Genomic DNA, 27,479 nt, shown 5'->3' with positions numbered 1-27,479 from the left:
TCTGGAACCACTGTGCCACATATCTCAAAGCTTCGAATTCAGGAGGACCCATGTCTAAACCCTTTATCCTCTTTTCATACCCCATCATCACCACCGAGTCTACCTGTCCATGTTTTCACTGGCGTACTGTAGATCTCACTCTATTTGTCAAACATTCCCACCCTCACGCTGTTCATTCATTCCTCTGTCCTCATTTTTCAGTCCAGATTTTCATCCCTCTTTTGGAAGTGTTGCCACCTCTCATGTGTTTGTTTTCTAAGAAAACTTTAGAAGGAAAGTGATGCAACGCATGAGGTGACGTGTCATCGGTTTCATGGAGAGGCTCTTTTTTCGTCGTGTTCTGGTCTGCCAATAGTAATCAGACACAGTCTCACCGCGCCGCGAGAGGCACTCTCATTACAAATCCTCGCCTCCCTGTATCTCCTATCGATTGTCTGTTTGTCAGGATATTTGAGAGAGAAATGTACCCATCTGAGAAAAACTGACCTGCTCTCTAATACAGCAAAGAGCAGTTTGTCACTCTCTCATTGTGTATTGATTATGAAGACAAAGAGACTATTTAGAGAAAATTACACAGGGCGATGTGGGTGGAGAAAACAGAGATGGAGGAGGAAACACAACATGAAAAACTGAAAAAAAACCAGACTTGATTTAGCTGATTTAAAAAGGGTTCTTCAGTCAGGAATAATGAGATACAGCACTGTCAATCTCTGTTTTAAAGTTATATAATAATATATAATAATAAGGCAATAGTCAGCACACCACATCTTATTCTGGGCCTTTCTATCACAGCAGATCGGCAACATGCGAGAAAATACAATGCAAGAAATAGAATCTCATCTTCCAGTTGATTTTGGATCTTCACCACAGCAGTGTAAATCACAGCTACAGATTTATTTGTTGTAATTACACAGCTGGGATCATTCTCATTTATGGGCAAGCCTAGATTTTCTGTCTAGACGCCTGCCATCAATAGGTCTTACTCTTGCAGTAAGGTTTTACTTCTCGGTCAGCCTTGGTGAGAGTTCAGTTGAGTTTGAGTAGGTTATTTGTCTGGGAAGACGTTTCACCTCTCATCCAAGAGGCTTCATCAGTTCGTGTACGCATCTGACCAGGCTAGGACTGGTCTGATGCGTACACGAACTTTAGGATACTATGACCTGGACAAATGAGAATATACACAGGCCCAATTGAGTTTGAGTTTTTGAGTTGTGCTTTCTTGCTGGTCGGTCCTCTGCTGCCTCTCTGCCTCTGTTTCCATTCAGCTTATGCTGAACACTTGAATTCCAGCTGCTCCAGTGGAGCTGCTCAGGTCTATTTCTGTTTTACCATGACATCACAGGGTGTTTCCTGAAAATGTAGGTGACTTCATCAAGTTCTCCCCGAATATTCAAGGGTTAAAAAAAATAGTTTTCTGACAGTGTCAGCCTCTCAGCCAGCCCAGTCCTCTGCAGCTTAGAGCTTCTCCCTGATTATGCAAAGCAGTGGCTGCCTGCTCAGGACACCTCGAAGCCACTCCAGGAGGTAAAGAGGCTTTTCTTTTTTTTCTTTTTTCCTTTTTTTTTTCAAGGGAGAGAGAATACGGAGAGAAAATGATGAATGTCAGAGCTTTCTAAGCTGTCTTTTCTTCTTAAGCCTGCAGAAACATCTTGTGCCTTAACTCTGTTTCTGCAAGATGTGGCAGCTGGACGTGACTCCATGGATAGATACTGTATAGTCATGAGTCGGCTGATTTCGGAGAGGGTAGATTTGGGATCAGCGTGGGTGACCATGTATGACAGCTTTGTCTGAGTCACGTTGGAACATACAGTAGATTGGATGCGACAGATATACATTATAAATTATATAATGTGCTCGTACTGTATAAAACTCTTCATATTTTAAGTAGTGAACTCGAGACTTGAGAAGTTGAGACTGATTTTTAAAATAGTAGTTCAACATTTTGAGAAATATGCTGCTGGCGGTAGCTCTGTAGTTCAGACACAGAGACATGAGAATGGTATCAATCTTCTCTCAGAATGAAAGCTAATAAGCACATTTCATAACGTCAAACTTTTCCTGTTTTAATTTGAAAACTGATGCAACCAAATCATTGCTTTGACCATATTCTGACGACCCCGATCTCACAAACTGTGAGTATTTCTCTCACATCAGAATGCAGAACTGCCTGCAGCTAATTGTCATTCAGATAGATTGTGCTCAATTTTCTCAAAGGCTCCTTGATAGGGTGGGTAAGCCAACCTACTGCAGCACACACCCTCCTTTCAGTGTCAGGGATAACAGCAGCAATATTCAGGTAATTGTTGAGACTTTCAAGGTCTAGCTGTATTGTATCTGTAACCATCAATAGAGAAGGATTGTGGTCGGGTAGCTCTTTTGGGATATTGTCAGAAATCATCTTTAAGTAACATCCTTCAGCATAACCACATCTTTTTCCTCTCCTTTCTTAGCATATGCACGAGGCTGTAGAGCTGAAGCAGCAGCTGCAGATAGAGCATGAGCAATCCTTGGTGGCCCTTCACACCAAACAGAAGGAGATCAATCAATTGCATAAGGTATGGCCAAATGGATAAAGTCAAAAAAAGGAAAGGGGGTTATTGAAAGCTTAATTTTTATGCAGTTGACATAACACTCCTGGGTCATTACTTTTCTGATCAGAGCAGTGACTTGATGCCAAAGCTCCTCATTCAGTTATTGATGTGTCAGTAGCCAGTTTGTGCTGATTCACTGTCACTGAATCAGTGCTACTGTATCAGGAAATATAAAGACCTCAGAAACCTGTCCAAAAATCAGCAGATTTTATTAGAGATGCAGTTTCAATCCGCTCTTTGCTAAAAATGTTGCTTTTCTAGTTGTTGATAAATTTATACACCTTGGGAACATCTTTCAGCATGCAGATATGACTGCTCTAGGTGTTGTATTCTGTCTGGTACCTTTTTGAAGACTGGGGATATATGTGTTCTTACTCTGCTTAGAAAGCAGTCAAACAAACCTTCAAATATGACAAGGAACACTTGGACTTCAAGTGCTTTTGATACTTTTGAGGCTGTTCAAATATTGAGGATGTTAAATTGTCTGCCTTACTTTTTACCAAGTCTGGCCCAGATTGGTTGCAGAATTTATTTCAGTGCTTGTGTTGCATATTTAACTACAACATGTCTTACAGAAACTCAATCACCTTGATAATCATCACTCAGAGATTTTCAAACCTACATTTTTAATTGTTAAATGAACCAGTTAATAACGAACAGACAAACAGTTGTGTAGTGTCCAACCAGAGTGATTTGCACAATTACACAGAGAGCTTTTTAATGTTGAAGACTGTGCTTTTACTTCCCTCACTGGACACAAACATCCCCTAAAATAAATGTTCTAGTGTTCATTAGAGCTGTACCATCAGGAGTAGGGATCTCCTGCTGTGATCAACCATCGAGCCTCCTCTGGGTACTGGGTTGACAGTATATCAGCTGTGTGCTGTCTGTTCTGCATCATGGACTGTGATCACAGTGTCAGCTGTCACTGTGTGTTTCTGTGTGTTCTCTGCAGGCTCGGGTGCAAGCTGACCAAGAGCATGAGGAAGCAGTATACCTGTTAGAGGTACAGTAACATGAGGAAACACAGAACTTTCTCCAGCTTTACCTCAGTGTTACTTTGATAAATATAGTTTGTCTCTTTGTTTTAATCTGATAAAATAAAACAGAAAATCGTTTGGGATGTTTCATGTAGTACTAGACAGATAAGGAAATAAGGAAGATGCTCAACAGATAAGGAAAACACAGATGGCAAATACAGGTCTATTCATATATAGCTATATATGTGAAGATATATGTGAAAAATGTTTAAATTAACAGAAGAAACTAGTCTTACAAAGGCCAGTTTACACATTACACTAGCCACACTAGCAGCAGTGTGAGGCTGTGCTATGTATACTAGCTATAAAATGTAGCAGTACTAAAAAAACGTTTAGCATGTACTAACATTTATTAATTAGCACTGAACAGTACAGCTGAGGTTGATGGGAGTTTAGTAATAAAATACAAAAGACAAAATTGTCAAAATAAAAATTGTGACCTGCTGATGGTGCCAGAGGAAAAGTCAGGTGCTCACCAAAGTCAGTAGGTTTCATCGTCCGGGGACCATGAATTAATCATTTGAATACTGATAAAAATGATAACAGTATGAGTTGTCCTGCAGCAAAGCTAACAAGAGATTGAGGGAGATGTCAGAGAGGCACAGTCAGTCTGCACACGGCCTTCAGAGTACGTCTAATCAGGCCAAACACCTGTGTGGGTGGGCAGTGAGTGTGTAGAGACCTTAATGTTGAGCAAGATGAGACCAACGAACCCTTGGTTTAACTGGGCAGCACACAGGACTTGTTGGGAACATTGTCAGAAACTTAAACCTCCGACTCATGGCCTCTGTCGTCTTTCTGGATCCTGGTTTAATTCAGGTTCCTCGAGACATTTCATCTGTTCTGACATATAGAAATAGTGACTCGCTGATGCCCTTTGCCTTGAAACAGGTGGTGTTGCATAAAATATGGCTTTACATTTGAATTCCACATATAGTCTGCTGTAACATCATGTAAGTTTTTTTTTTTTAATACTGTGATACTATTTTCCTGTATAAATAACAGAACAGACATCAAAAGCCAGCTGATTTAAAAAATCAGTTTGTCAACATCAAGGCTTATTGAATAATATAATAAAACATTGAGTTTTCTCTTTCTCTTCTTCTAGGTTTTCTGTACTGTTGTTGGACGCAATATCACTAAAAACTTTTATCACAACATTTGTGGACTCACACATCCCATTAATCCTGCATCCAGGCTGACCTTGAATACTTTTATAAATTTCCCCACGATCAAATCACCGACCTGCTGTGTTTCATCAGAGTCTTTAAGATGCTTGTCACTGGCCCGTCTACTTGAAATTATTTTCTCATTTCACTCTAAATCCTTTTGTCACGACAATAGTGTGTTGACTCCTTTGAGTGTAGTTCAAGTGAGGTCATGTTATTATCCATCTTAAGCACTTGAATACGATTTTACTGAGCAAGCAGCCTCAGTTTGGCTCAGATAAACATCAAGCGTTTGGATGGAGAAATGGAAACTCCACTGTCAAGGAGTGTAGCTCTCTTCTTACAAATCCAATGAATTAATTTATAGTCTTTTTCACACGCCTGTATCTGCACACTAATGGGCAAACACACACTTTAACAGGAAGGAAACCATAGCTCCACTCTCTATAGGAAACAAACCTAGAACTTATATTCTGTATTCTGTGAAACCACAGTCCTCAGTCATTTTGTGCTTATTGGGCTTTTTTAGTTTGACAGATGTATATTTGTCTTTTCAGTTCCTCCCACTTTCATTTTGTTTGGCTTCTGTGTATTTATCTGTGCTGATAAATATATTGTTGTTTTGCATTATTTTTTCCTACTTTGCATCAATTACAATAGCATTTACTGGTGTTTGGTGTTTCAGCATGTATTTTTTTCTTTTAATTTTTCTTCTTTCTTTATTTTTTTTCTGTTCTGCTGCTTTTTATCTGAACAGAACAATAAGGACAGAATGTTTCAGGTATTTATTTTCCTCCCCGGTTAGTTTCATCTCCCCTTTGTTGCCTGTGTGAATTTGCAGCAAATCACCGGAGCTTTCAAAGCCTTTAGTGGGTTTTTTCTGCAAATTGAGAATCCCTATATACACTGAATGATACTGAATAAGGTTTTGCTATATTTCTTTATCCATATGCTACCCACTGTACACCCATACATCTTCCCCAGCTTCTTCTGATATGTCAGTGATATGACGTATTTAATGTATATACTGTAAGATTTCTAATCCTCTTAACTCTTTGCAGTGCTCAGGCTTTGTTATCAGAGTTTAGCTATGTTGTGTACCAGCAGCTGCAGCAGATGACTCTACACTTCCATGTGCGTTGATTAGACTGCAGTGGTTTCAATATAATATGCTGCTATAAGCTGGAAAATGGGTCTTTAGGGATCCTTTTCTAATTGGTTCAGTGTTGGATCAACATTAACAGATAAAACGTTGGCTATTCTTTAGAGGACTCGTATCTGTGCAAATACATGTGATGAAGTATGTTCCATGCTTTGCGTCTTGTAGTATGTTTTTCCTCATATTTTGCTCTCTTTTTTTCCCACTCCCTTCTCTTGGCCATTATCACCCCCTTTTGCTCTCTTCATTGTCTGTCAAAGGTCAAGGTTCGTGACCTGGAGCAGAAATGCAGGTCACAGAGTGAACACTTCCACCAGCTGTCCAAAGAGTTGCTGAATTTTCGTTTGCAATCAGATACTGTGGACATCCTTAAAATTAATCCCACCTCCACATCTCAGATCCCCCTCTCACTACACAAGAAACTCCCACAGGTCATCGTTGGATTTGAAGGCCAACCGGAGACAGGTGGGTCAATAGTCCCACCTCATTTTCAAACTTCAGTTTTGAGTAATTAAAAACAATGTGTTTACATATGAAATTTTTATATGTATAATTCATTAGAATTATTTTGGTAGTAATATTTGTTATGGTTATTGATGATTTTATATCTTCACTCAGTGGTAAATGTAGCTCTGTGCGCTTTGACAGTAAGAAAATGTTACTAAGGGTTAAATGGTTTACCACCAGTGGAGTCCACCTATTCTTAAAAATTTATGTATTCTCGCTACACTTGATTAAAGCACCCACCAAATTACATGTGATCAAAAGGCTTTATGATCAGAATGAAATGAGAGTCAGAGCAATCTAATCCTCAGACAGCTAACATAACAGCTGGATCAGCTTATTCCTGACCAGAGGTGGACACCATTAACGGCGATACTGCTTATTCATGATCAATATCTACCCTAATTGATCACAGGCCTGATGTATGTCATGAATGTAGTTTAACACATTAGTATTCTAACAACACATGGTATAACCTGCAGAGCCAGCAGATAAAGCCATATCAGCGATGTAGATTTATACAGTCTGGCACAGACCAAAGGTCTTTGAAGTGCTGGAAATCCTGTTTTATCTTTCTCTTCACTTGAAACAGAGGGGGCTCACTGATGCTTTTGTTCTAATGCATAATATTACCCACTCACAAACCACAAGAACCCAGTGATGCAGTGGATCCATGTTGTTGACTTACGGTAATTTCTTCAAAGAATTCAGCCATTCACACCACTAGACTGCAGTTTTCTATTTTGTTTTGTTAAGATTATTTTTCCCATGAGGACCTCAGTGGTATTTAAGGACAAATACATTGCAGATGTGAGGTGTTGATGGGGATGGAATAGAATTTGCCATGAAGATCAATAGCTGTGCAATGAGCAGCAAATGGGTAGAGAAGGATTGACAGTTGCTCTTCATTTGCTATGGAAATCAATGTCTCCCAGGCGATGAGAGCACGGCAAACACGCCGCTACTGATCTCCCAGTTCTTGCCCTGCATGCCGGAGACTGGAGACAGAGAAGGACCAGAACTGCTGTCTGTCAAATCCAGCACCGTGACAACGGACCACCCCAGCACCCCTCGACAGCGAACCTCATCAGAGGTGGGTCTGAGTGACACCACATCACTAAATTTCATCACATTATTGCATGTACCATACCTTGAAGACAACAACATTACCCTGGCCATGTTGACTTATATTGTCATATATTCAAACTTAATGATGGTAATAATGATTGATAATTGTTTAATCTTATTTAACAATATCTTTGTTTCTTTTGTTAATCTATAGATGGAGGATGAGGCCAGCCCATCACCCAGGTCCAAGCCTCGCTACACAGGCCAGGTCCGCCTTTGCACTGCCCGCTACAGGTGAATGAGACCAGCTTCAGGAGTCTTGGTTTTATTGCAGATGATCTTTATTAAGTTTATTAACAGGTCCTTTATGAATGTAGTAATATTTACAGATTTAAGGAAGAGGCTCTTGACATAAAAAGTAAAAGAGTGAAGTGTTAATATTTTTCCTTTCAGTTATAACCCTTACGATGGACCAAACGAGCATCCTGAAGCAGAACTCCCCCTTGTGGCCGGAAAGTATCTGTACGTGTATGGAAACATGGATGATGATGGCTTCTATGAAGGTGAGAAATAAAACAGGCCAACACAAGTGATGTGTTTGAAGTTGTCCTTGAGTTGGAGATGACTGAAAATAATTTTAGCATTAACTTGCAAGTTAGTCTTAAGCAGACAATCAGATGACAAATGTCATAAAAAAATGTCAGTGTAAAGATAAAAGATGACAGTGAAGCAGGGGGTGTCCTTTGTTGCTTTTCAAGTTGTGTGATTTTGCCTGAGTCAGTGTCTGCTGCTGTAGCAGAGAATGCTTGACAGTCACAACAAGCGTGTGCATCATCATGTATTAATTACCTCACAATGAGACAAATGCCAAAAAGTGTGTGTCAGCTCAGTTTCTCCCCTAGAGAATTTGATCTACTTAAAATATTGTACTTGCCGTGTAAATGCTTTTAAAATGACCATGTCTGGGGAGCACTGACTGTTGTAGCACATATGCTGTACATTGTATTGTTTATGTACGAGTATATGTATAGTTGTTGTATATTTAAAGTGACATGCATTACAAGCTCTCTACATTACGATATAACACAATGAAAACTTAATGTAAAAGGATTATAATGCTGATGCAGTCATTCTACACACTGCTACAAAGGTTGCTGTTAGGTTGCATGACAGTTGCAGCATTCATAACTCATCCAGTATCTGTCCTTCATAAAACTGTTGGCTATATTCATCTTGTGACCTCCTCTTTGTTAGTGCAGTGTGAATGTATTCATGTAGTTATGTTGCAATGATTTTTAAGACTGTTCCCGATGAGACATATGAGACATTGCGATCTATGTTTTGAATGCTCAGATATTAAAGTTTCCAGACCTGTTTTATAGTTTATGATCCACCTATGTATCAGTGTTTGTAATTGATTATTTCTTACTTTAAAGTTCCACTAGATGATATCTATCCTTGCATGTATCTCACACTTAAGTATATACATTTATAAGTATGCTCCAGTGCACCAGTGTCACCAAGAAAAATTCCATTGCACTTTTCATAAGTGGTGATTGGAGTGATTCTCTTGTATAATCTTTTTAGAATTATGAAGGCTTCTCAATCAGAGGCAATCCTAATCCCTCTAGCTAGCAATCCTGCAGCCAGCGCAGGCCGTCACAAACACAGTAGTACTCAGCTGCAGTGATTCATTAGCTGTGGGCGGTGAGATTGCATGGCATCGTGGAGAAGCCTTGTATTTACCATGCAGGAGGGAGAATCGGGCCTGACCAAGCTGTTGTCAAGATGGGACCTTGGTCCCTTTTAGCTTGATGACTAATCCAGTGGGACTCATCTTAATCATCAGCACACACAAACAACACACACAGATGCACACATGGTCTTAAGGTCTCTAAGGCCTCTGTGGAAAAAGGGATTGAAGGACGAGATGATAGCTTTTTTGAAGACAAAATTCTTCCCTTTGGGAAAAATACTACAGAACAGATCTAAGCTGTTTTTTTCTGCATTGACCACAGCATCTACATGCTCAGGGGTGTTCCTGGAAATGTTCAAAAGCAGTGAACTTAAGTTCAAGTTCTTCGAAATCTTGAAAAGGAGTGTTTTCTTACTTCTGTGTTTACTGGAGAGAGTATAAAAGATGGCATCAGAGAACCAGCTGTGCATCTTACATCTTAGAGAATAGTACATACTGTATATTTACAACTCTCCTGCCTCTCACTCTCTGACTCATTCCCACCTTGCAAGGAAAAAAGCTCACGTACAATTATATGTATTCATGTTACTGCTTTCGTTTTGTCTTTCTCTTGTAAGGATCCATTAGTGATGCCTATTTTAGCATTCGTAGGAGGCACCACACAGGGATAGTTGTTAAAGGGTAGTATTTTCAGGTAGTTGGCATTACACTATTAGGAAACATGAACATAAAAGTATGAGGCACAAAATAGTCTCTCTGCTTCTTTCTGTGTCACAGGGGAGCTGCTGGATGGCCAGCGAGGACTTGTCCCTTCCAACTTCGTGGAGTTTGTCCAGGACAAGGAAAAACCAGCAATTCAGGCTGGGGAGGGAGGAGAAACCCTGGGCCCACTGGACCATACACCCATGGCCTTGATGGCAGTGGATGGAGGTGCCTCCCAGGATGGCCTCCTGGGTTCAGCTAATGCCTTGGTTCCCTGTAGCAATGGGACAGGGGGGCCCCTTGACCCTGAGGACCTGGCTGAAAATGTTGTGCCTTATCCCCGAAAGATCACCTTGATCAAGCAGCTGGCACGGAGCGTCATTGTGGCCTGGGAGCCTCCACTAGTGCCTTTGGGCTGGGGGAACATCTCTGGCTACAACGTGTTAGTAGATGGGGAACTTCGTGCTAGTATACAGTACGGTGGCCGGACCAAGTGTTTGCTGGAGAAGCTGGACCTGGACGGTTGCGTTCATCGCGTATCCGTGCAGTGCATCACTGACCGGGGCTTGTCAGACGAGCTGCGGTGCACCTTGCTGGTGGGAGCCAATGTGGTGGTCGCACCGTGCGGTCTGCGAGTCGATGACATCCAGCGTGACACTGCCGAGCTCTCCTGGTTGCCTAGTAACAGTAACTATGGTCACACCGTGTTCTTGGATGGGGTAGAGCACGCGGTGATTAAGCCAGGAAGGTATAGACTACGCTTCCTCAACCTGAAGCCCCTGACGGTGTACAAAGTGACAGTGGTGGCACAGCCGCACCAGGTGCCATGGCAACTGCCACTGGAGCAGAGAGAGAGGAAGGAAGCTGGTGTGGAGTTCTGCACTCAGGCTGCAGGTCAGCAAGGCTCATTTCTATACATAGAGATCCATTACCAATAATATATCCATAGCTCCATAACAGACAATTGTCAATAGTATTGTATACTTTCTTTTTGTTTTTAACACTGCTGTAGTAGGACAGATGGAGATTACAGACTGCTACTACTCTGTTTATAATGTCAGGTCTAATATGTAACATAACGTCATAACGTCAGATATCACTGTACTGTAGAAGAGTACAGTAACGCATTGCCTTACCATGCCATTGTTGTGTATTGTATTTTGTCTAGGTCCAACACCATATTGCAGAACAGGTCAGAATGAAACATCAGTCCTGGGCTGAGTTTCCCATATGTCTTAGCACTTTGTACAGAAAACCGATGGACAGAGATGACATTTGTGCTATGATACTTTTGGAAGAGGGTTATACTCATGAGACTAAATAGATGAATTAATTAGTTGAGCGATGTGGGCAAAATGGCATTTTGTTATGGTTCTGAGATTGAAGAACAACTTTTCATCTACTAACAATGTTGTCATTCATGTATCTAATGAAATTTAATCACACCATGTTTTTTCTAACCAAATTCAAATGCAATTTTGCCCAAGTTTGCTTACTGCACCAAGCACATGACTAATTAGAGACCAGCCCTGCATCACAAGATACAATCAGTTATTATTCTGATGAGTCATTTACTCAGCCTATAGCCTAGCCTAGAATAACCAGTTCTATATAAAGCAGTGCCCTTCCACTGCTCACTGAAATGGCCATTTTGTATCAGTGTGCATTTGCTTCTGCTTGAATGCAGTTGTGCATGTTTTATGCAGTGATCCAGGAGAGTGGAAGACAAAGACTGGGCTGTAGTTAGTCTCTCTGGATTGTGTGCTGCATGCTGAGACAACAGTGTTTCTCTAAAGAGGCCCAGAAGCCCGCGTTCATTCTACCTTCTCTTTTTTTTTCCCTTTTTAAATCTTCTAATAAAGAGTAGTGTATGGTGGTTATGGTGTAGCACTAGACCAGAGGAAAATATTTTGCAAAATAATGATAACACTAAGAGGGCTCAGTTTGATTATGGAGCATCTTAGGTTAGTCCCACAGTCACGCATCCATATACTATCATAACATTTTATAAACACAGCACACAATGTCTTGTGAATGTCCCCCACTAGCAATGTCACATTATCACAAGTATCAGCATGGACTGTGCATATGTACAAAATACAAAATAAGATGTTAATGTAATTCTTTCACACATTTAAACATGTAGGGTAAATTATGAATGAACCCAGTTTGTTGTTTTCCTGAATCCTCCCACCCCCTCTCTTGTATGTGGGCATTCCTGTGCATGGTTGTGAGTGTGCCCATTTGTGCATTTGATGAATGCATCACACCCTCTCCTCTTGTTTGTATGATGATGATATCTAAACAGTGAATCATCACTTTTTTTCTTCTTACACCTATTCTCTCACCTCCCAGGCCCTCCACTGCCTCCCCAGGATGTACAGGTGCTCTGTGGGCAGGCTCCAGGGGTCCTACAGGTCTGCTGGAAGCCACCAATCCTCTCTCCCACAGGCACATCTAATGGTGCAAATGTCATTGGCTACGCAGTATGCACTAAAGGACAGAGGGTGAGTTAGCAGGTTTTAGTATTACCAAGCAAGACTTTGTCCTTATTTTAGCTCAGTCTGTTAAAGAAGGTGTGGTGAGTGATGGTGAGGAGCTCATCTTGGGTTAAAGGCCTCACTCGTGATTAGAGAGAAAATGTGACTTTCTACAGTATCGTGGATACAGAAGAACTGGTTTGTTGAGAATTCACAAGCATATGGGATCCATATTTCAAAGGCCTACATGCAGTACACAGACACATTATGTAAAACACTGTGTGAATTGTCTGATCCACTTCAAACATGAGAACATACATCACAGATGGGATGCTAATAGCCTCTGTTGTTGAGTGAGGCGTTATGTCATCAAGGCTGTCAGCGCACACAGCAGTGCCACCTACTTGTGAATCACTATCAGTACAGGTCTCTCAATGTGGGACCTATGAAATGTCTTGGAAAGGTCTCTTACTCCCTCTGGTGACCTTCAGAGTAAATCAACACAATATCTGGAAAGTGTAAATCAACACTGAGCCATGTTTGGCAGCAAACTACTTCTGTGCTGCTCTCTGAGTTGGAACTTAAAAGCATTTTAAGTAGCATTTTGCCAGTCCCTCATGAGTGACGAAAGAGCAGGGGATCATTATAATGAGATTCATCCTTGTTACACGACTAGTTCAGAGAACCCCAGTGAAGAATGCAGAGGAATTGGAACAAGGGAAAATGTATAATCAAACTGATTATTTGTTGAGAATGGGCAGCAGAATTGTTGCGGCCAGAAGAGAGCTCTGGAGAAACCAGGGGTAACTGCTGTGTCTCGGCAGAGCAAGAGAGGGACAGAAATTAGACTAAGTTCAAAAAGGCTGGACTAACTGTGTAGCTGAGTCATTAATCTAGCAGCGTGATGAAGTAGAAGAGAGATTGAGAGAGAGAGAGAGAGAGAGAGAGAGAGAGAGAGAGAGAGAGAGGGGGGGGGGGGGGGGCTCCCGGCTTGTAAGGAGAGGGGGCAGAAGTTGACAATCACGTGGGGATGTGATCATGTTTTCACTTCTGGTGTTTTGACTGTGATTCTAATGTTGTAGTTGTTGCTAAAATTGATTATACAGTTTCTGTTGATGTTAACATTTTATTTTCTGTTTAAACCCAGATAGCTGAGGTGTTGTACCCAATGGCAGACTATGTTACCGTCGAGCTGACAAGGATTCAGTGCCTGGAGGCCAGGGAGGTCATCGTCAGGACGCTGTCAGTACAGGGAGAATCCCAGGACTCCCAAGTCGCCGTCATTCCAAACAACCTGCTTGTGCCTCTACCTCCGCTTCCCCTGCCACCCCCAATGCACCCCCACGCAGGCCCCCCTCCACATCCCCATGCTCAACCCCACGTCCAATCCCCTCATCTTCCTCATGCCACGCCCCAACTTCCTGCTCCACCCCAGGCACATGGACAACCACTCCCGCCCCATCCTCCCCACCCTCAACCCCATCCCAGACTTCCCCATCCAGGTGGACCACCGCAACCCCAGCTTCGACCCCCACATCCTCAGCCCCAGCCACTACATCTTCAGCCTCGTCCACCCCACCAAGGTCCCAGGCCCCAGCACCAACTGCCTCTGCTACCCCACCCCCAGCCCCACCCTATACCTCAGAGACCAGTAAGTGCCAGAGACCTGGATGCCAAAGAGCATGCGGCCCACCACGGGGGAGCTATTCCACCTGGCCAGCCCGGTTGGGACCCCTCGCGCTCTCCCTCTTCCCAGCCTCCTGTGCCCATGCAAGGCCACACCCTTGAGGCCCCTCCCTCTGCCAATCCACGCTCCCCCTCCCCGCAGAGGATTCTACCACAGCCCAGAGGCACGCTTATTCCGGACACCGTGGCCAAAGCCATTGCCCGAGAGGCAGCGCAGAGGGTGGCAGCAGAAAGTGGCAAGGTCTGATGGAAATGGACATACTAAATTCACTCATCATATATTACAGATGGCTGATGCTTAGTGAGAATGGAATACACAGTCAACAAAGAAAAAAGAAACTCACAACAAGACAAACTGTGAATTTAATCTGTAAATTTAAACGACCCGTAAATGAAGGGGAGTAAATTGAGTGAATGTAGTAATTTATTGTTTGTGTACAAAGGGATATTTAGCTTTCTATGATTGTCAGTTTATTACACCGAAAAGACAGAGCAGATTGTGTTGTCAAACTTGTAAAATGTAAAGAGCAGCAAAATAACTGCAAAATGCAATAACCAAGTAGCACTTTCCATCCCTCTGTTTCTGACTTTCTTAATTTTTCATACGTTTTCAGGGGGAGAGGAGGCAGGGCAGGTACGGAGAGCAGGGTCATTCATTTCACCAGCATCACTCTGACGAGGAAGAGGAAGATGAGGAAGGGTTTGCACGCGGCCGTCGGAGAGGACCCTCAGTAGATGAGTTCCTCAGAGGCTCTGAGTTGGGGAGGCCGGTAAGAACAACATGATAAGTGATGGATGCTTTGCCTTCTTTCCAGCCTCACCTCCAATGTGTTTTTCAATGGAGAACCTCTTTAAGTGTGTGTATGTTTGGATGTGTGTGTGCATGCATGTCTGGGTGGTTGCATGCATACACTCCTGTGCCCGTACCTGTGTGTGTGTGTGTGTGTGTGTGTGCGTGTGTGTGCGCGCGCGTGTGCGTGTGCTCATGTGCGTGTGTTTGCCTATCCATGTGTGTTTGCTGTGTGCATGTATGTTATGTATGTATGTGGACTTAAACATTTGCGTCTGTGTGTTTGTTTGTGTGTGTGTATGTGTGACTACCGAAAGCCTCACTATAGTCACAATGAAGATTATCACAGCGAAAGCAGCCGGGGCTCTGACCTGTCTGACATCATGGAAGAGGATGAGGAGGAGCTGTACTCTGAGATGCAGCTGGAAGAGGGACGTCGACGCAACTCGCACAACACACCTAAGGTGCAGTTCTTTGCACTTATTCTAAACCCAAGAGTCATAACCACCCAAATTTATTATTCTTTAGTGAACTGCACAGGCACAGATACTTCAATTGAGTCTGCTGCCTTGACTTGCACTTGATATGTGTTGTTAGTGTGTGTGCTGAGTTTAGATCGAATTTATATCAAAAGAGCGAGAGGGAAAAAAATGGGTTTCAATGTTTCGGCCCATGGATAAGAAAGGTAGAGACAGTGGGTTTGACCGTTTCTTGAGCACGGAGATGAACAGCGAAAGAAAGAGACTGGGTTTGAATGCTTCAGCACCATGGAGAGAGACAGACTGGGTGCAAAGGTGCTTTCAGACTGCCTCCATTGTTGTCAGTGCTGCTTTCATGAACACACAAGGTTATTGGCTGCTGAGTTGATGGAGCTGATGATGGTTCAACCTTTTCAACTTTCCATGATCGCTTGACGTGTGACCTTGGCAACTACAGAAACTACACTGAAGAGATAAGCTTATTTCACTTTACAGTTTGAGCTACATTACTTAACATTAAGACATCAGTGATGAGAAATGATGCTGGAGCAATATCTGCTTATCCACGGTGGACGAATGTAAGATATTAGTTAGCAAAATGTTCTATTTTGATCAGGTCATATTGCTAAACATGTCCTCTGCTTTAAGTTGCAACTCTCTAGTTTTGGGATGAGCTTATACCATCTGCGTCGCAGCCTGCGGTGAATGGTACAGGCTGTTAGTAGGATCGGAGTTAGCCTGAAGCCGCTCGGTGTCTGAAAGCACCTTTAATGTTTCGGCACCATGGAGATAAACAGACAGAGGCTGTGTTTGAGCATGTTGGAGAGAGACACAGTGAGAAACTGGGTTTGACCAGTTCAGCGTTACAATGGAGTGTTGTAACATACACGGAGCTTACCGACATCTTTTACACAGCCTTTTACCTTTTTTCTTTCTTTTTTTTTTTTCTTTTTACAAATTTTAAGTGAGTAGTATGTTTTTAGTTTTTTGCTTTATTTTTGGAATGTTAAAACTTCCTGTGGGCTTGTGTGTGTTTGATTGTGTGTCTATGTGTCTGTGTTTCAGCGTGCCTGCCTGTGAGTGCTGCATGATTTTGTTTACATACAATTTGTACAAGTATGTCAATGTCATTTTTTTCACATACTGTTTGCAAGTTTGTTCACGTGTCTGTGAGCAACTCATGAATGTCTAATGTTTGCGAATGTCTTGTGTGTTTATGTGCATTTCAGACAAACACTCCGGCTGGAGGCGGCCATGACCGGGAACCTGGGAGAAGAATCCATCATGGCGGTCCCCAACCTCAGAGGCGACCTCTAATGGTCCCTTCCATTGGTTAGTATGGGCAGGAGGCTGAGGAAGAAAGGGTTAGGCTATTTTAGAAAGGATTTTTATGTTGTCTGTGCCATATTGCAGTAGTGTTTGTTTCTCTGTTAAAGCTGTCATGAGCTTCTGTGTGTCTCCAGATCACCTCTGTGTCTATGAACCATGCTCTCATGCTCTCCACTACATTAACATAAGTTCAATCTTGCAGTGATTATCATGATGCTACAAGCTGGAGATTTTTCTTTAACTGCACAATTGCACTACAAAACGATACCATAATCTACTCTGACAATGACGGTAGTTTTTCATAGCTGCTTTCCTGTGTGCATTTGTTATGACCTTGTAAGTTTTAGGTGGCAACACAAATCTTTAGTTGACCTTTTGGGAGGGGAAGGTTGTGCTTTTTGCGTTGTAACCCCATCACCCTCTAACTGGTGTTTCCCATAGAGGTAACCTCTGAGAATAACAGTGAGGGAAACCTCTCCCCCATCACCGAGGATGTTTACTATGGCAGAGTAGCTCGGCACAGGACACGGTCATCCCGCAGGCACATGGGCGGCACCAGGTCTCCCCATGGTATGTGCCTGCAGTCCTGTTTTTACCACCACAGCATGGCAACAAAAATGCCACCAGCAACTGGCAAATGGCAAACAGTAGCTGTGGACACTTGCAAGTGCCTGTCTCTCTGTCTTAAATAATAATAGCTATTATTATGCTTACAGTTGAACAGCATGACTGCACTGCACTGAAATGGTGGACCCACTGGCAAGCCATACCTCGGGTCCAGGATGAACGTTTCCACAGTTGCAGATGATAAATGATTGATTGACTGCTCAGAGAATGCCTCACTCACTGCACTGAACTCCAGATGCCTGCTAAACCCCTCCCCTTTGTGGTACAACCACACCCACTACACTTATAATGGGAGCATTCATGCATGAAATTTTGAAGAGTTAATAGTGCTAGACAATAAAGAATGACTACACTGACTTCATTGCTTTATGTTTTTTTAGACCTTTGTTTTTTTTACCGTTTGAGTTTGAAATATCAGCTGCTGGAAATGCAGTTGTCCCTTACATTTCTGTCCTACCAACACATAAAACAATAATACAGTTACCAAACCTTCTGTAGATTGGCATATGCTGACCTGGAATCAGTGCATTTTATGTCAGACTTGTATTTTCAGGCATCAAACTAAAGTACTGGCTCAACAGTCTTATACTTTGCTAGATGGTGCATTTTCTAAATATTGCAATGCCAAATTCAAACAAATGACAGGCTTCCACGACAACTCAGCCATTTCTGCTTTAGATCTGCTGCTACAAGAGTTGGCAACATGTGGAACAATAAATATAGATATGTGCTTTAAATCTTAGAATTTCACTAAGTATTATGTTTTGATATGTGAAAATAGAAATACGGAGTTGTTACCATTAGAAGCACTTTTTGTTTTGGCTTTTTGTAGCATGCACGTCAGAGTCTTGTGTGTTTGTTGATGTTGTCACATCCCTGAATCACTTCTGTGCATTGCACCATGTTTTGTCTTGCTCCTCATTTGTCTCTCAGTGCACAAACATATACAAACATAAATATAGATAAAAATGTATAAATACACGTAGTGTGTGTGTGTGTTTGTGTGTTTTGTGGGTGCATGCGACAGTAAATGATTGAAATAATTGACTGAGCACACATTTCTTCCTGCATGCACAGGCACAAATATGACTAGACGAGAAAATCAAATCTGCAATGCAACACTGCATGAGCAAATCAATAAGACTTATTAAGACGAAAACTTTCCTGTCATTGATTTCCTTTGATTGAAGCATGGCTAAGAAACATCACTATGTAAAAATATAGACTGGCTCATTATAAAAGTGCTATATATACAGGAGTTATTTTTGTCACCAAATGATTTCCAGGTTTTGTCACTGAGCCCTGAAATCTGCTCCATTTGTGGCCAATTTCATTTCACAGAGATAAAAAATTCTACAAAGACACAGAGTCTCCTACAAAGCAGCTGTTTTGTTGGATCACATTTGTTGGCTGCCTTATCTACAGATACAGGATGATTTTTTCTTTGGTTTGTTTTTGTCTGTCATGTTTTAAAGATGGATACAGGGATCGGGATCGCCGCTCTCCTACATACTACGATGAGTCAGAGCCCGAGGAGTCCTTCCGGATCTTTGTGGCCCTGTTTGACTACGACCCCCTGTCCATGTCCCCTAACCCAGATGCAGCTGATGAGGAGCTGCCGTTCAAAGAGGGGCAGATCATTAGGGTGGGAGTTTAAAATTCAGATGGCCAGATACTTTGACTCACTTCATTCTTGATCTTTTTTTATTCCTCCTCTGTGAGTTTATTTGCCTGTAAGATGAACCCAGACCATAAAGTGCAAGTTTAACATTAAAAACACTATGATCCTAAAATATAGGTTGTCAGTAACAGTAAATAACTGTTAATAATAATAATGTGCAGTAACTGCATAATTCTTTCAGACTAACTTTACCCTGTTTATCATGCAAGATTTAAGTGTATAGACTAGCTCGCAGTTAAAATAGCTCTTCTGCAATCCAGCTGGCCACCTACAACTTTAAATGTTCAATCTCTGTTATTCTATTTTACAATTTAATTTAAAAAATAAAAAGCACAGTGTATGTTTTAAAGCTGGAGCGCTAAACATCGCTCTTTCACTCTCTTGATTACCAGGTGTACGGTGATAAAGACACAGATGGGTTTTACAGAGGTGAAGTGAGAGGCAGGATGGGGCTGATCCCCTGTAACATGGTGTCAGAGATTCGAGCGGAGGACGATGAGACCATGGACCAGCTCATCAAACAGGGCTTCCTGCCACTCAGCACCCCTGTGGACAGAATAGGTATTACACTTGCAGAGTCAAACTCACGAGCAAGTTAAGATCTGTGGGTTCAAACACACAGTTATAGAACTGTTTCAGAGTCAGTGGGCTTGGAAATGGTTAAATATTGTGAATGAAAAACATGAGATGAAATACTTCCTGTTAAAATGGCCTTTATTATCGCTTCCAGAGCAGAACAGAAGAGGCCTCCGTCGAGATCAGGCCTCGAGGAGGATGGTGGCTCTGTATGACTACGACCCCCGAGAGAGCTCCCCAAATGTTGATGTCGAGGTATCACTAACTGCTAAGGATGGACTGCTAAACACTTATCAAAGGACAGCCACACATAAACTAATGCTACCCACCTTACATTTATTCTCAACCTTTTCGCAATGCTAAAACCTGTGTGATATGTGCTATATATTTACTTTTGGAATTTCAAACCAGTGTAAACTACTTAGAAATATAATGACAGCAGCTACAACAGGAAAAAAAGTCCTTCATATACTAAATATGGATCACATTCCTTGTATATTCGTGTCTGTATCTCTGTCTCCTGATAGGCTGAGCTGACCTTCTGTGCTGGTGACATCATCGCTGTGTTTGGAGATATCGATGAAGATGGGTTCTATTATGTGAGTGCTGCTTGTCCACGTTTGCGTGTCTGGTCTTACACAGTGTATGACATGTTGTAAATACAGTGTGAAATACATAATGTTCAACCTTCCTTTAGTCCACCAACCATGTTTACTCCTCTCCTTGTTTCCATCCTCAGGGTGAGATCAACGGCCACCGTGGTCTGGTTCCCTCTAACTTCCTGGAAGAAGTGCCTGATGACGTGGAGGTGTATCTGACCGATACTCCGTCCCACTACCCCCAGGAAGAGCCTGCTAACCGGCCCCCTGCCAACTCTGCCGCCAGCGTCTCAGAGGGCAAACGGGTACATCATCATCGCCGCTCTCAGCGCTAGGCCCTGTGTTCATCCATCCTCCGTCCTCTCTCTTGATTTCCGTCTCTCGCTTCCTCCACTTGCCGTCTGTGTGCTGTTCATTGTGTGTGTTTGTCCATGTGGTGACAGTGGTGACTCTATACAAACTAACTACCCCCCCCCCCCTCTCTTCCCCCCCTTCACCCTTTGGAAAAGGGGACAAAATCCAGTGTTAACACCTTTCTGAGTCTCAGAGAAAGGAAGAAGCAAAGCCTGACATGGACAGAGAGAGGATAGACTGTGGGAGCTCTGCGGGTGATTTATGCATGTAGCACTGGTTAAGGAGGACTTGAAAAAGGCTCAACTCATTCCTCACACAAGATAATTTGGTACCTCTTTGCACTGAAACACAAAATCAAATTGTGGTTATTGTGTATAATAATGATAATGATAATAATAAGTGCTTTATTAACACATAAAAATTGCTACCCAGTGACACTGAAAGAAATTATTTGAGAAGAAAACTTTAAAGATGAAAAAGAGATAAAGCATGCCTTTTTCAAACTTGATACATTTTCTAATAACTTTCTTGGCTCGACTGCTGTATTTCCTTAAAGAGGCTTTGTTTCTTTATGTATATTGCACACACATCAAATCTATTTTTCAGCCATGTTGACAGTGGATAATGCCATGTTTGCTCTGAGCTCAAGAGACAGAACTAACCGCAGCACTGAGACATCCATACTGTATTGTTACAATGGAACAATAAAAGAAAAAATTGGATATTAAAAACATTCTTTTTCTGTGCCCTGTGTTCATGTGTTGGTGTTGTTGTTGATGTTGTTGTTGTTGTTGTTTTCAGTTGTCATAGTGGTGTGGGTTTTACCGACGGTGACAATGCTGCCACATCTGATTTCTTTTTTGTTTTTCCTCACCCGCTTGGCAAAACAAAACAAACAAACAGAAGAAGATTGTTCATTTCACACCATAAATGGCTCTGTCTGCCTTGTACAGTAAGTCGGCAACTTGAGATACCAAACTTGCAGCCTCTAATGCACACAGCTTGTGGTCACAGAAAAAGCTTTCAAAGGCCACTTGAACTTAACGGAAGCACTTGTCAAGTGTTTCTGTAATGCTTTGTTTCATGGTGACAGATTAGTCAAAGTCAAATCAGATCGAAAAGTTATTTCCCTGGTTTTGGTGTTACGAAAATGATGAGGTATATTATAAAATTTATAGATATTAATTTCAACAAATGAACATGTTTATTTTATGACATATCTGTAATAATTACCTGACAATATTGAACAGCATCCACTTTGACATCATAAAGGCATTATATTTATGGCATATCATTGACAAACCTCATTATGTCAACAATACAAACTATCATCTTAATGAAAGTGTACAAATGCATAACTGTGCGTTCTGTGCTGCATTAGATGAGAAGCCTGGTATCTACAGTTGCATCCCTGGGTGTTGTACTGTATATGATCGTACTGTATGTTCCCTCATGGCCTACTGATGGTGGACCTCTCCGGCTCTGTGGTGTGCTAATGTCGTGCTCAGCATTTGATGGCTTCCTCCTCAGTGTTTCTTCTACATATGTACTGTGTGTGTGTGTGTGTGTTTGTCTGTGGTTGTGTGTGTGTGTGTGTGTGTGTGTGTGTGTGTGTGTGTGTGTGTGTGTGTGTGAAAACATATCTCCACTGTCAATTTAATACAGATTAACAGGCAGACAGATGATAGTTTTGGCCAATTTAGTACAGATTGTTGAAAATATTAGTTATGTTTTGTATCATTAGTGAGAGGCATTGGTTGGATTGTTAGAGAGAGTTAGAGAGTGGATATCATCGCCAAGGCTGCACAGTCCTCTCCCCTCTAAATTCTAATTTCTTAAATTAATTATCAAAAATGTAATTTAACACTCACAAGCTCAACTCATCTGCTTCATGAGGGCTGTGTGGGTGTAACATGTTGACAGAAGCGTCTCTCTGACAGCATTGGAAAACACACTCCACAACTGATGAAATATTGCTAAATTCCCATTGTTGCACAGAAATACATGACATCAGAGCCCCACCCAAGCAGTGAGAAGAACACAGCCAAAAACCTAAATACAGAACAATCTCATGTCAAATAATTAAAACTGTTCTTTGTTAGAAAATGTCTAGTTTGTGTAGGACATTATTGCTCATAGTAAGAATGAATGAGAGAAAATAATTTTCAGGGTTTTTAATAAATCCTTCAAAAATGTATTAATTTGCCCTAACCTTGCAACAAGTATAACTGGAATCTATTTAAAATAATTTTGAGGGACTAAAAAAAGAAGCTCCTTCTTGGAAGCAATTACATAAAAAAGATTAATTATAGCACAAATTAATAAAAAACCTATATTACAGCACTTCATCTTTAGAAAAACACAGTTGTGTTTCTCAGCACAGTCTCAAGTACAAAGGTACCAAACTGCTGCCTGCACTGAGGGCGAACACACCTTCAATAATACCTTGAAGAAGAGCACAGACTAGTCTGCTGTATGAAAGTCTTGGTTCTGTTGTAATGCGCTGCCCCATGCCTCCACACCTCCTCCCCACCGCCTCTCTCCTCAGGTTACCACAGAAACCACAGACACGGCCGACACCGACGCCCCACCCGTGCGAGCCCCGTCCCCAATTGTTCGCCCCCTCCTGCCGGGCACCATGAGGCCCCTCAGCCCTTCGAGGGCCCCGCACGTCTCGCTGGACCCCCGGGACCCACAAGACCTGGCAAACAAGAAGAAGAAAGGACTACTTTCCAAGGGGAAGAAACTGCTGAAGAGACTCTCCCCTGTGAAATAAAAACACACAAAGAAACAAAGAAAAGAAAAAAGCATAAATGTACAATATGTGCACATGCCGGGCTCTGTATATTGCATCCATACAATCAACTCTGATCCAACACCACGTGACAGAGAGGATGTGAGCTTCGTCTCCGGGACTGCGTGAGCCTATTTGAATATAACCAGTGATACAATTATTCATGTTCAGTGATGGATACAAATCAACTAAATAATGTACAGTGCAGTGCCAAAATCAAGAGACCTGCAGACACAAAAACATATTACTGTGATGTATTTTAAATCAAGGGATGATTAAAAAAAAAACAACAACAACAAAACAAAAAAATAAAAATAAAAATAAAACTAGGATTTTCATGACATGTATTTTTCTCTTTTCTGTATCATTAGTCGAAAAAAGAAAAACTTTACATTTATTTCAAGCAGGGTAGCTGTGAAAACAAAGCATCTGGTTACATATAAGTTTCCAACAGGCTTTTTTCAGCCAAAAACAAAACAAAACAAACAAAAAAAACAACAACAAAAACATCACTTTTTCTGGAGTATTGATGTCACCACAAGGAAACAGACCTCATACTCCTCTAAGAAAATCTCTAATAGACTACACTGTTATTGAGGCATTCTGTGAAGTAATGCTGGCTGCTATAACACAAAGGCTTTATTCAGTGCAATATCATAGAGGTGGTAGCATATGGTGGGGAGAAGAGAAACATTTCCGCTTGTACCTGTGATTCAGCAGAGGGGGAGTTTTCTGATGAAGAAAGGAACAACAAAACAATAGCTGATCGGCAACAGGGCATTAACGTCAGAAACACCAGGCGAGCTTAGCTGTCTCAGTGGCCTTTACGAAAAACAATATGAGCATGACATTCCTCGTTTGAATACAAGGCCGATTTACACCAGGTTTTTTTTTTCTTCTTCTTCTTTTATTTTTAAATTTTTTTGATGAGGGTTCGCTTGAGCTTTGTCACTTTTGAGAATTAAGTAAGAGCAGAGATGTTTGCTGTCCTCGCTGTCAAACTGTCATGAAACGCCTAGTTCAAGACAAAATTTTGTGTCTGTCTTCCTATTGCACAAAGGTGGGTGTTTTTGTCTGATGGTTGGTGAAAGACACGTTTTGTGTGCCTGTGCGTACGTGTGTGTGTGTGAGAGTGTGTGTGTGTGTGTGTGTGTGTATAAGGCAGTATGTGACGCATTCATGTTTTGCACCTTTCATGTTTCTTGTTCACTAATTTTTTTTTTTTTTTTTTTTTTTCTGACGGAGAGGCCATGTAGTTATTGGTCCTGTGATCTCGTGATGTGCTGCTACCTCCATTGCCTGTGCACTGTTCAGTTCTGTTGTCTCATGTTGATATGGAGGGCCGATGCTAAAAGCCTCATAGAAACTACAAACCACACTGGCAAGGCGTGGATTGTTCTCTGGTTCTGTTGCATGTACCTGAGGTCTGTGCAGACAAATACTAACTTATTTAACTTGAGTATACATTTTGTATGGTAACATTTATGCTCGACATGACTTGTACTATAAGGACTATACCATACAAAGTTAACATGTTACACAGCTTATATAGGGAATGTGGTACAGAACAGATTTTCTTATTTTATTCCTATGATCTTGGATAACTTAAGAATTGTGTGCTGTAGTGCACTGTGCTCTGATTAGTGATTCCACTATGCTGTTGTTGCTCCATTTAGTTTGTTGACTCGCTGAATGTTTTATATATTTAACCAACCACCAAAAAAACAAACCTATTTGCATAATGCCACAAAAAAAAACAATTGGAGCAGAATATGCGATCAGATCAGCAGAGATGATGTAATATTCAGCACTGTCTCTTAAATCAGTTTTTCATTCGATTTAATGTCAGTGTAAAAGCTCCAAAAATGACAGATCAGGCTGCACTGAGTGTGAAGCTGAATCTAAATTTAAGTGTCTGTGTGATTAGTGACACTGACTGTCAGCATTTCACTCTCCCAGTTTTTCCAAATGTTAGTTGCTTCTACTTTGTTTGAAAGTCTTAAAAATATTCAGCTCCAATTTGGTTGAATAAACTTTATTTGAATTCTTACATTCAGCACGAATTTGCAACTTGTGTGTCCCACTACAGCCAGGATTTCACATTCAACTGCTGAAAAAAACTGAGAGGTTCAGGAGATCCTTTGTTCCCACTGCCATCAGGCTATACAACACCCCAGCCAAAGGAAGTGGACTCATTTAATTATTATTGTTTATTTATTGATTATTGTTATTATTACTATGACCGATAAGCTACTGAACACATGAACTTCCCCTAGGGGATAAATAATATCTATCTATCTATATCTATCTATTTATCTGAAGTGTTCTGATGGTTCTGACAGCCAGAGTACATTGGACAAACACTGGAAAACCTGCAGCTGGAGACTTAATCCAATTCTGTGTGGAAGCCTTGATGTGACGGAAAAAACAAACAAAAAAGGTTATTTTTTTTTTTTTAATTTACATGCAAACTGCAATGCTGACCTTCAGTCTCACTGATCAAATATAGTCACAGCACATAATATATATTCATCTATAGTAGATAAAGCACAACTTGCTCACCCCTTTTTGGGCTTTCAATGAGACAGCTGTTATCTTTGTTAATTATGCAAGATCATGGGAATACTATTTTAAATATTAACTTGTATTACTGAGAGGAAGAGTCTACATACTGTACCAACATTTCGTGTGGTGTGGCGGTGAATAAAAGCACTCAAGAACTCAATAACGAACAGGAGGGATAGCTTTAATAATTTAAATATTCTCTCTGTTTAGTTTTGAATGTCCATTTTATCCTGTTAATCTCCAGTTGTCCTTTATGTCAAGTTGCACTTGAAGATTGAGTCAGGTATGAGTTTATTGTATGAAATAATTTGTCAATATTATTGATGAAATGACAGTGACAAGAGAGGGTTGCCAAAATGGAATGTAGGACGAGTTCAGAAATCGGTTTACACTGATTATTTTTGTTCCAAAGCTGTTTATGTATAATTTCTCATTCAGTCTTTCATGCAGTTGAACTAATATGGTGTCCCAATACCAAATCATTCTCTTGTGAATGGGTGTAGTGTCTCTTAACACTGTAGCTCTTTTGTACTTTGATCCATTTGTAGGTAATTTATAAATGTTTCTACTTGATTTTACGACAGCCTTTTTTTTAGTGCACTGAGATTTCCTCTCCCTGTAAAAGACTGCAAGCATTCTCCATAGTGTCCTTTGAAATCAGATGTATCAGTCCACCGTATGTGCTTGCTTTGTGAATCAAAGTTAAAAAAAAAAAAAGAAAAAAAAAAGAAAAGAAAAGAAAAAAGAGAAATCATTGGACAGTATTTATGGTGATTAATTATGTGTGGGTGTGCATGTGAAAAATACAACTTTTATATCTAAATTAAATTTGATATTTTTTAGAAAATCGTTGTTTATGTTCGTTTGTGTGTCTTGTATCTTCAGTTTGTTTTCACTGAAGGGAGCGGGTCACATTTAGACCTTGTCTGAATACATATGAAACCTTTTGAGGCCCTATATGCAATATATGTACATAACAAAACAGAGACCATAGAGTCGGCACTCGCACTTTTCTTCTCTGAGGAGTTTCAGCTAAAACAAAAGACATGGATAAACATGGTATCAGATTATAATGGTAAAGTTTTAAGGCTATATGATAATTGTAGAGAGGAGAAAATTGACAAAATTTATGATCACATTTTCATGTCCTCCACTGATGGGTCTAACTGATGGTTGTACCCTGGTCTTTATCTTTCATCATCCCCGTGTCACACAAATGACTGGGACTTGACATTTTAAAAAATGCATTTAATGTTTTATGTAGGAGGTCAGGCATGCAGGTGTGGACATTCAACTACCTGAAATGATGTAGGAATCTGAGCTCCGCGTGTAGATACTTCCTCTGATGAACATATTTCGGTCATATGACCCGGGTCTGCGTTTGAGGATCAATATCAGACAGCTCGGTGTCATGGCTTATTTTTGGGGCTGCACAAAATGAATCACAGCCATCTGCAGAGCAACATGCTTCTTGTCAAATAAATGAAAAGAGAACAGAGACTTGACTATTAGTGGCTGTTATCGGCAGAAGGCTTGTCAATAGAAGCTATGTCCTAATGGGTGCACTCAAATGTATTCCAGCTGTTTCTC

At 41.2% G+C, this 27,479-nt stretch overlaps 1 protein-coding gene across 15 annotated transcripts in view; it reads left to right on the top strand.

Annotated features, from left to right (window-relative positions):
- The window catches only part of LOC130186294 (RIMS-binding protein 2-like), a 65,372-nt gene extending 38,636 nt beyond the window's left edge, over positions 1–26,736 (top strand). For 9 of the 15 annotated variants that reach the window (XM_056403276.1, XM_056403275.1, XM_056403278.1 and 6 more), the window contains 20 exons: positions 2,451–2,555; positions 3,547–3,597; positions 6,220–6,424; positions 7,399–7,556; positions 7,746–7,825; positions 7,985–8,094; positions 10,005–10,823; positions 11,098–11,121; positions 12,285–12,436; positions 13,557–14,336; positions 14,710–14,865; positions 15,203–15,349; positions 16,594–16,696; positions 17,135–17,263; positions 18,796–18,965; positions 19,394–19,562; positions 19,732–19,832; positions 20,105–20,176; positions 20,317–20,481; positions 23,079–26,736. In XM_056403276.1, the coding sequence (XP_056259251.1) occupies positions 2,451–2,555; positions 3,547–3,597; positions 6,220–6,424; positions 7,399–7,556; positions 7,746–7,825; positions 7,985–8,094; positions 10,005–10,823; positions 11,098–11,121; positions 12,285–12,436; positions 13,557–14,336; positions 14,710–14,865; positions 15,203–15,349; positions 16,594–16,696; positions 17,135–17,263; positions 18,796–18,965; positions 19,394–19,562; positions 19,732–19,832; positions 20,105–20,176; positions 20,317–20,481; positions 23,079–23,306 (3,924 nt within the window). In that variant the 3' untranslated portion in view covers positions 23,307–26,736. Of the gene's footprint in view, positions 1–2,450; positions 2,556–3,546; positions 3,598–6,219; positions 6,425–7,398; positions 7,557–7,745; positions 7,826–7,984; positions 8,095–10,004; positions 10,824–11,097; positions 11,122–12,284; positions 12,437–13,556; positions 14,337–14,709; positions 14,866–15,202; positions 15,350–16,593; positions 16,697–17,134; positions 17,264–17,409; positions 17,713–18,795; positions 18,966–19,393; positions 19,563–19,731; positions 19,833–20,104; positions 20,177–20,316; positions 20,482–23,078 lie in introns of those variants that run through there. The other 6 variants (XM_056403280.1, XM_056403286.1, XM_056403284.1 and 3 more) reach the window with 6 other exon arrangements.
- The last annotated feature ends 743 nt before the right edge of the window (positions 26,737–27,479 follow it).

This window comes from Seriola aureovittata, chromosome 18 (genome assembly GCF_021018895.1).
Source record: "Seriola aureovittata isolate HTS-2021-v1 ecotype China chromosome 18, ASM2101889v1, whole genome shotgun sequence".
In the NCBI taxonomy this organism is placed as follows: domain Eukaryota; kingdom Metazoa; phylum Chordata; class Actinopteri; order Carangiformes; family Carangidae; genus Seriola; species Seriola aureovittata.
This window is presented reverse-complemented; position numbering and strand designations above follow the sequence as displayed.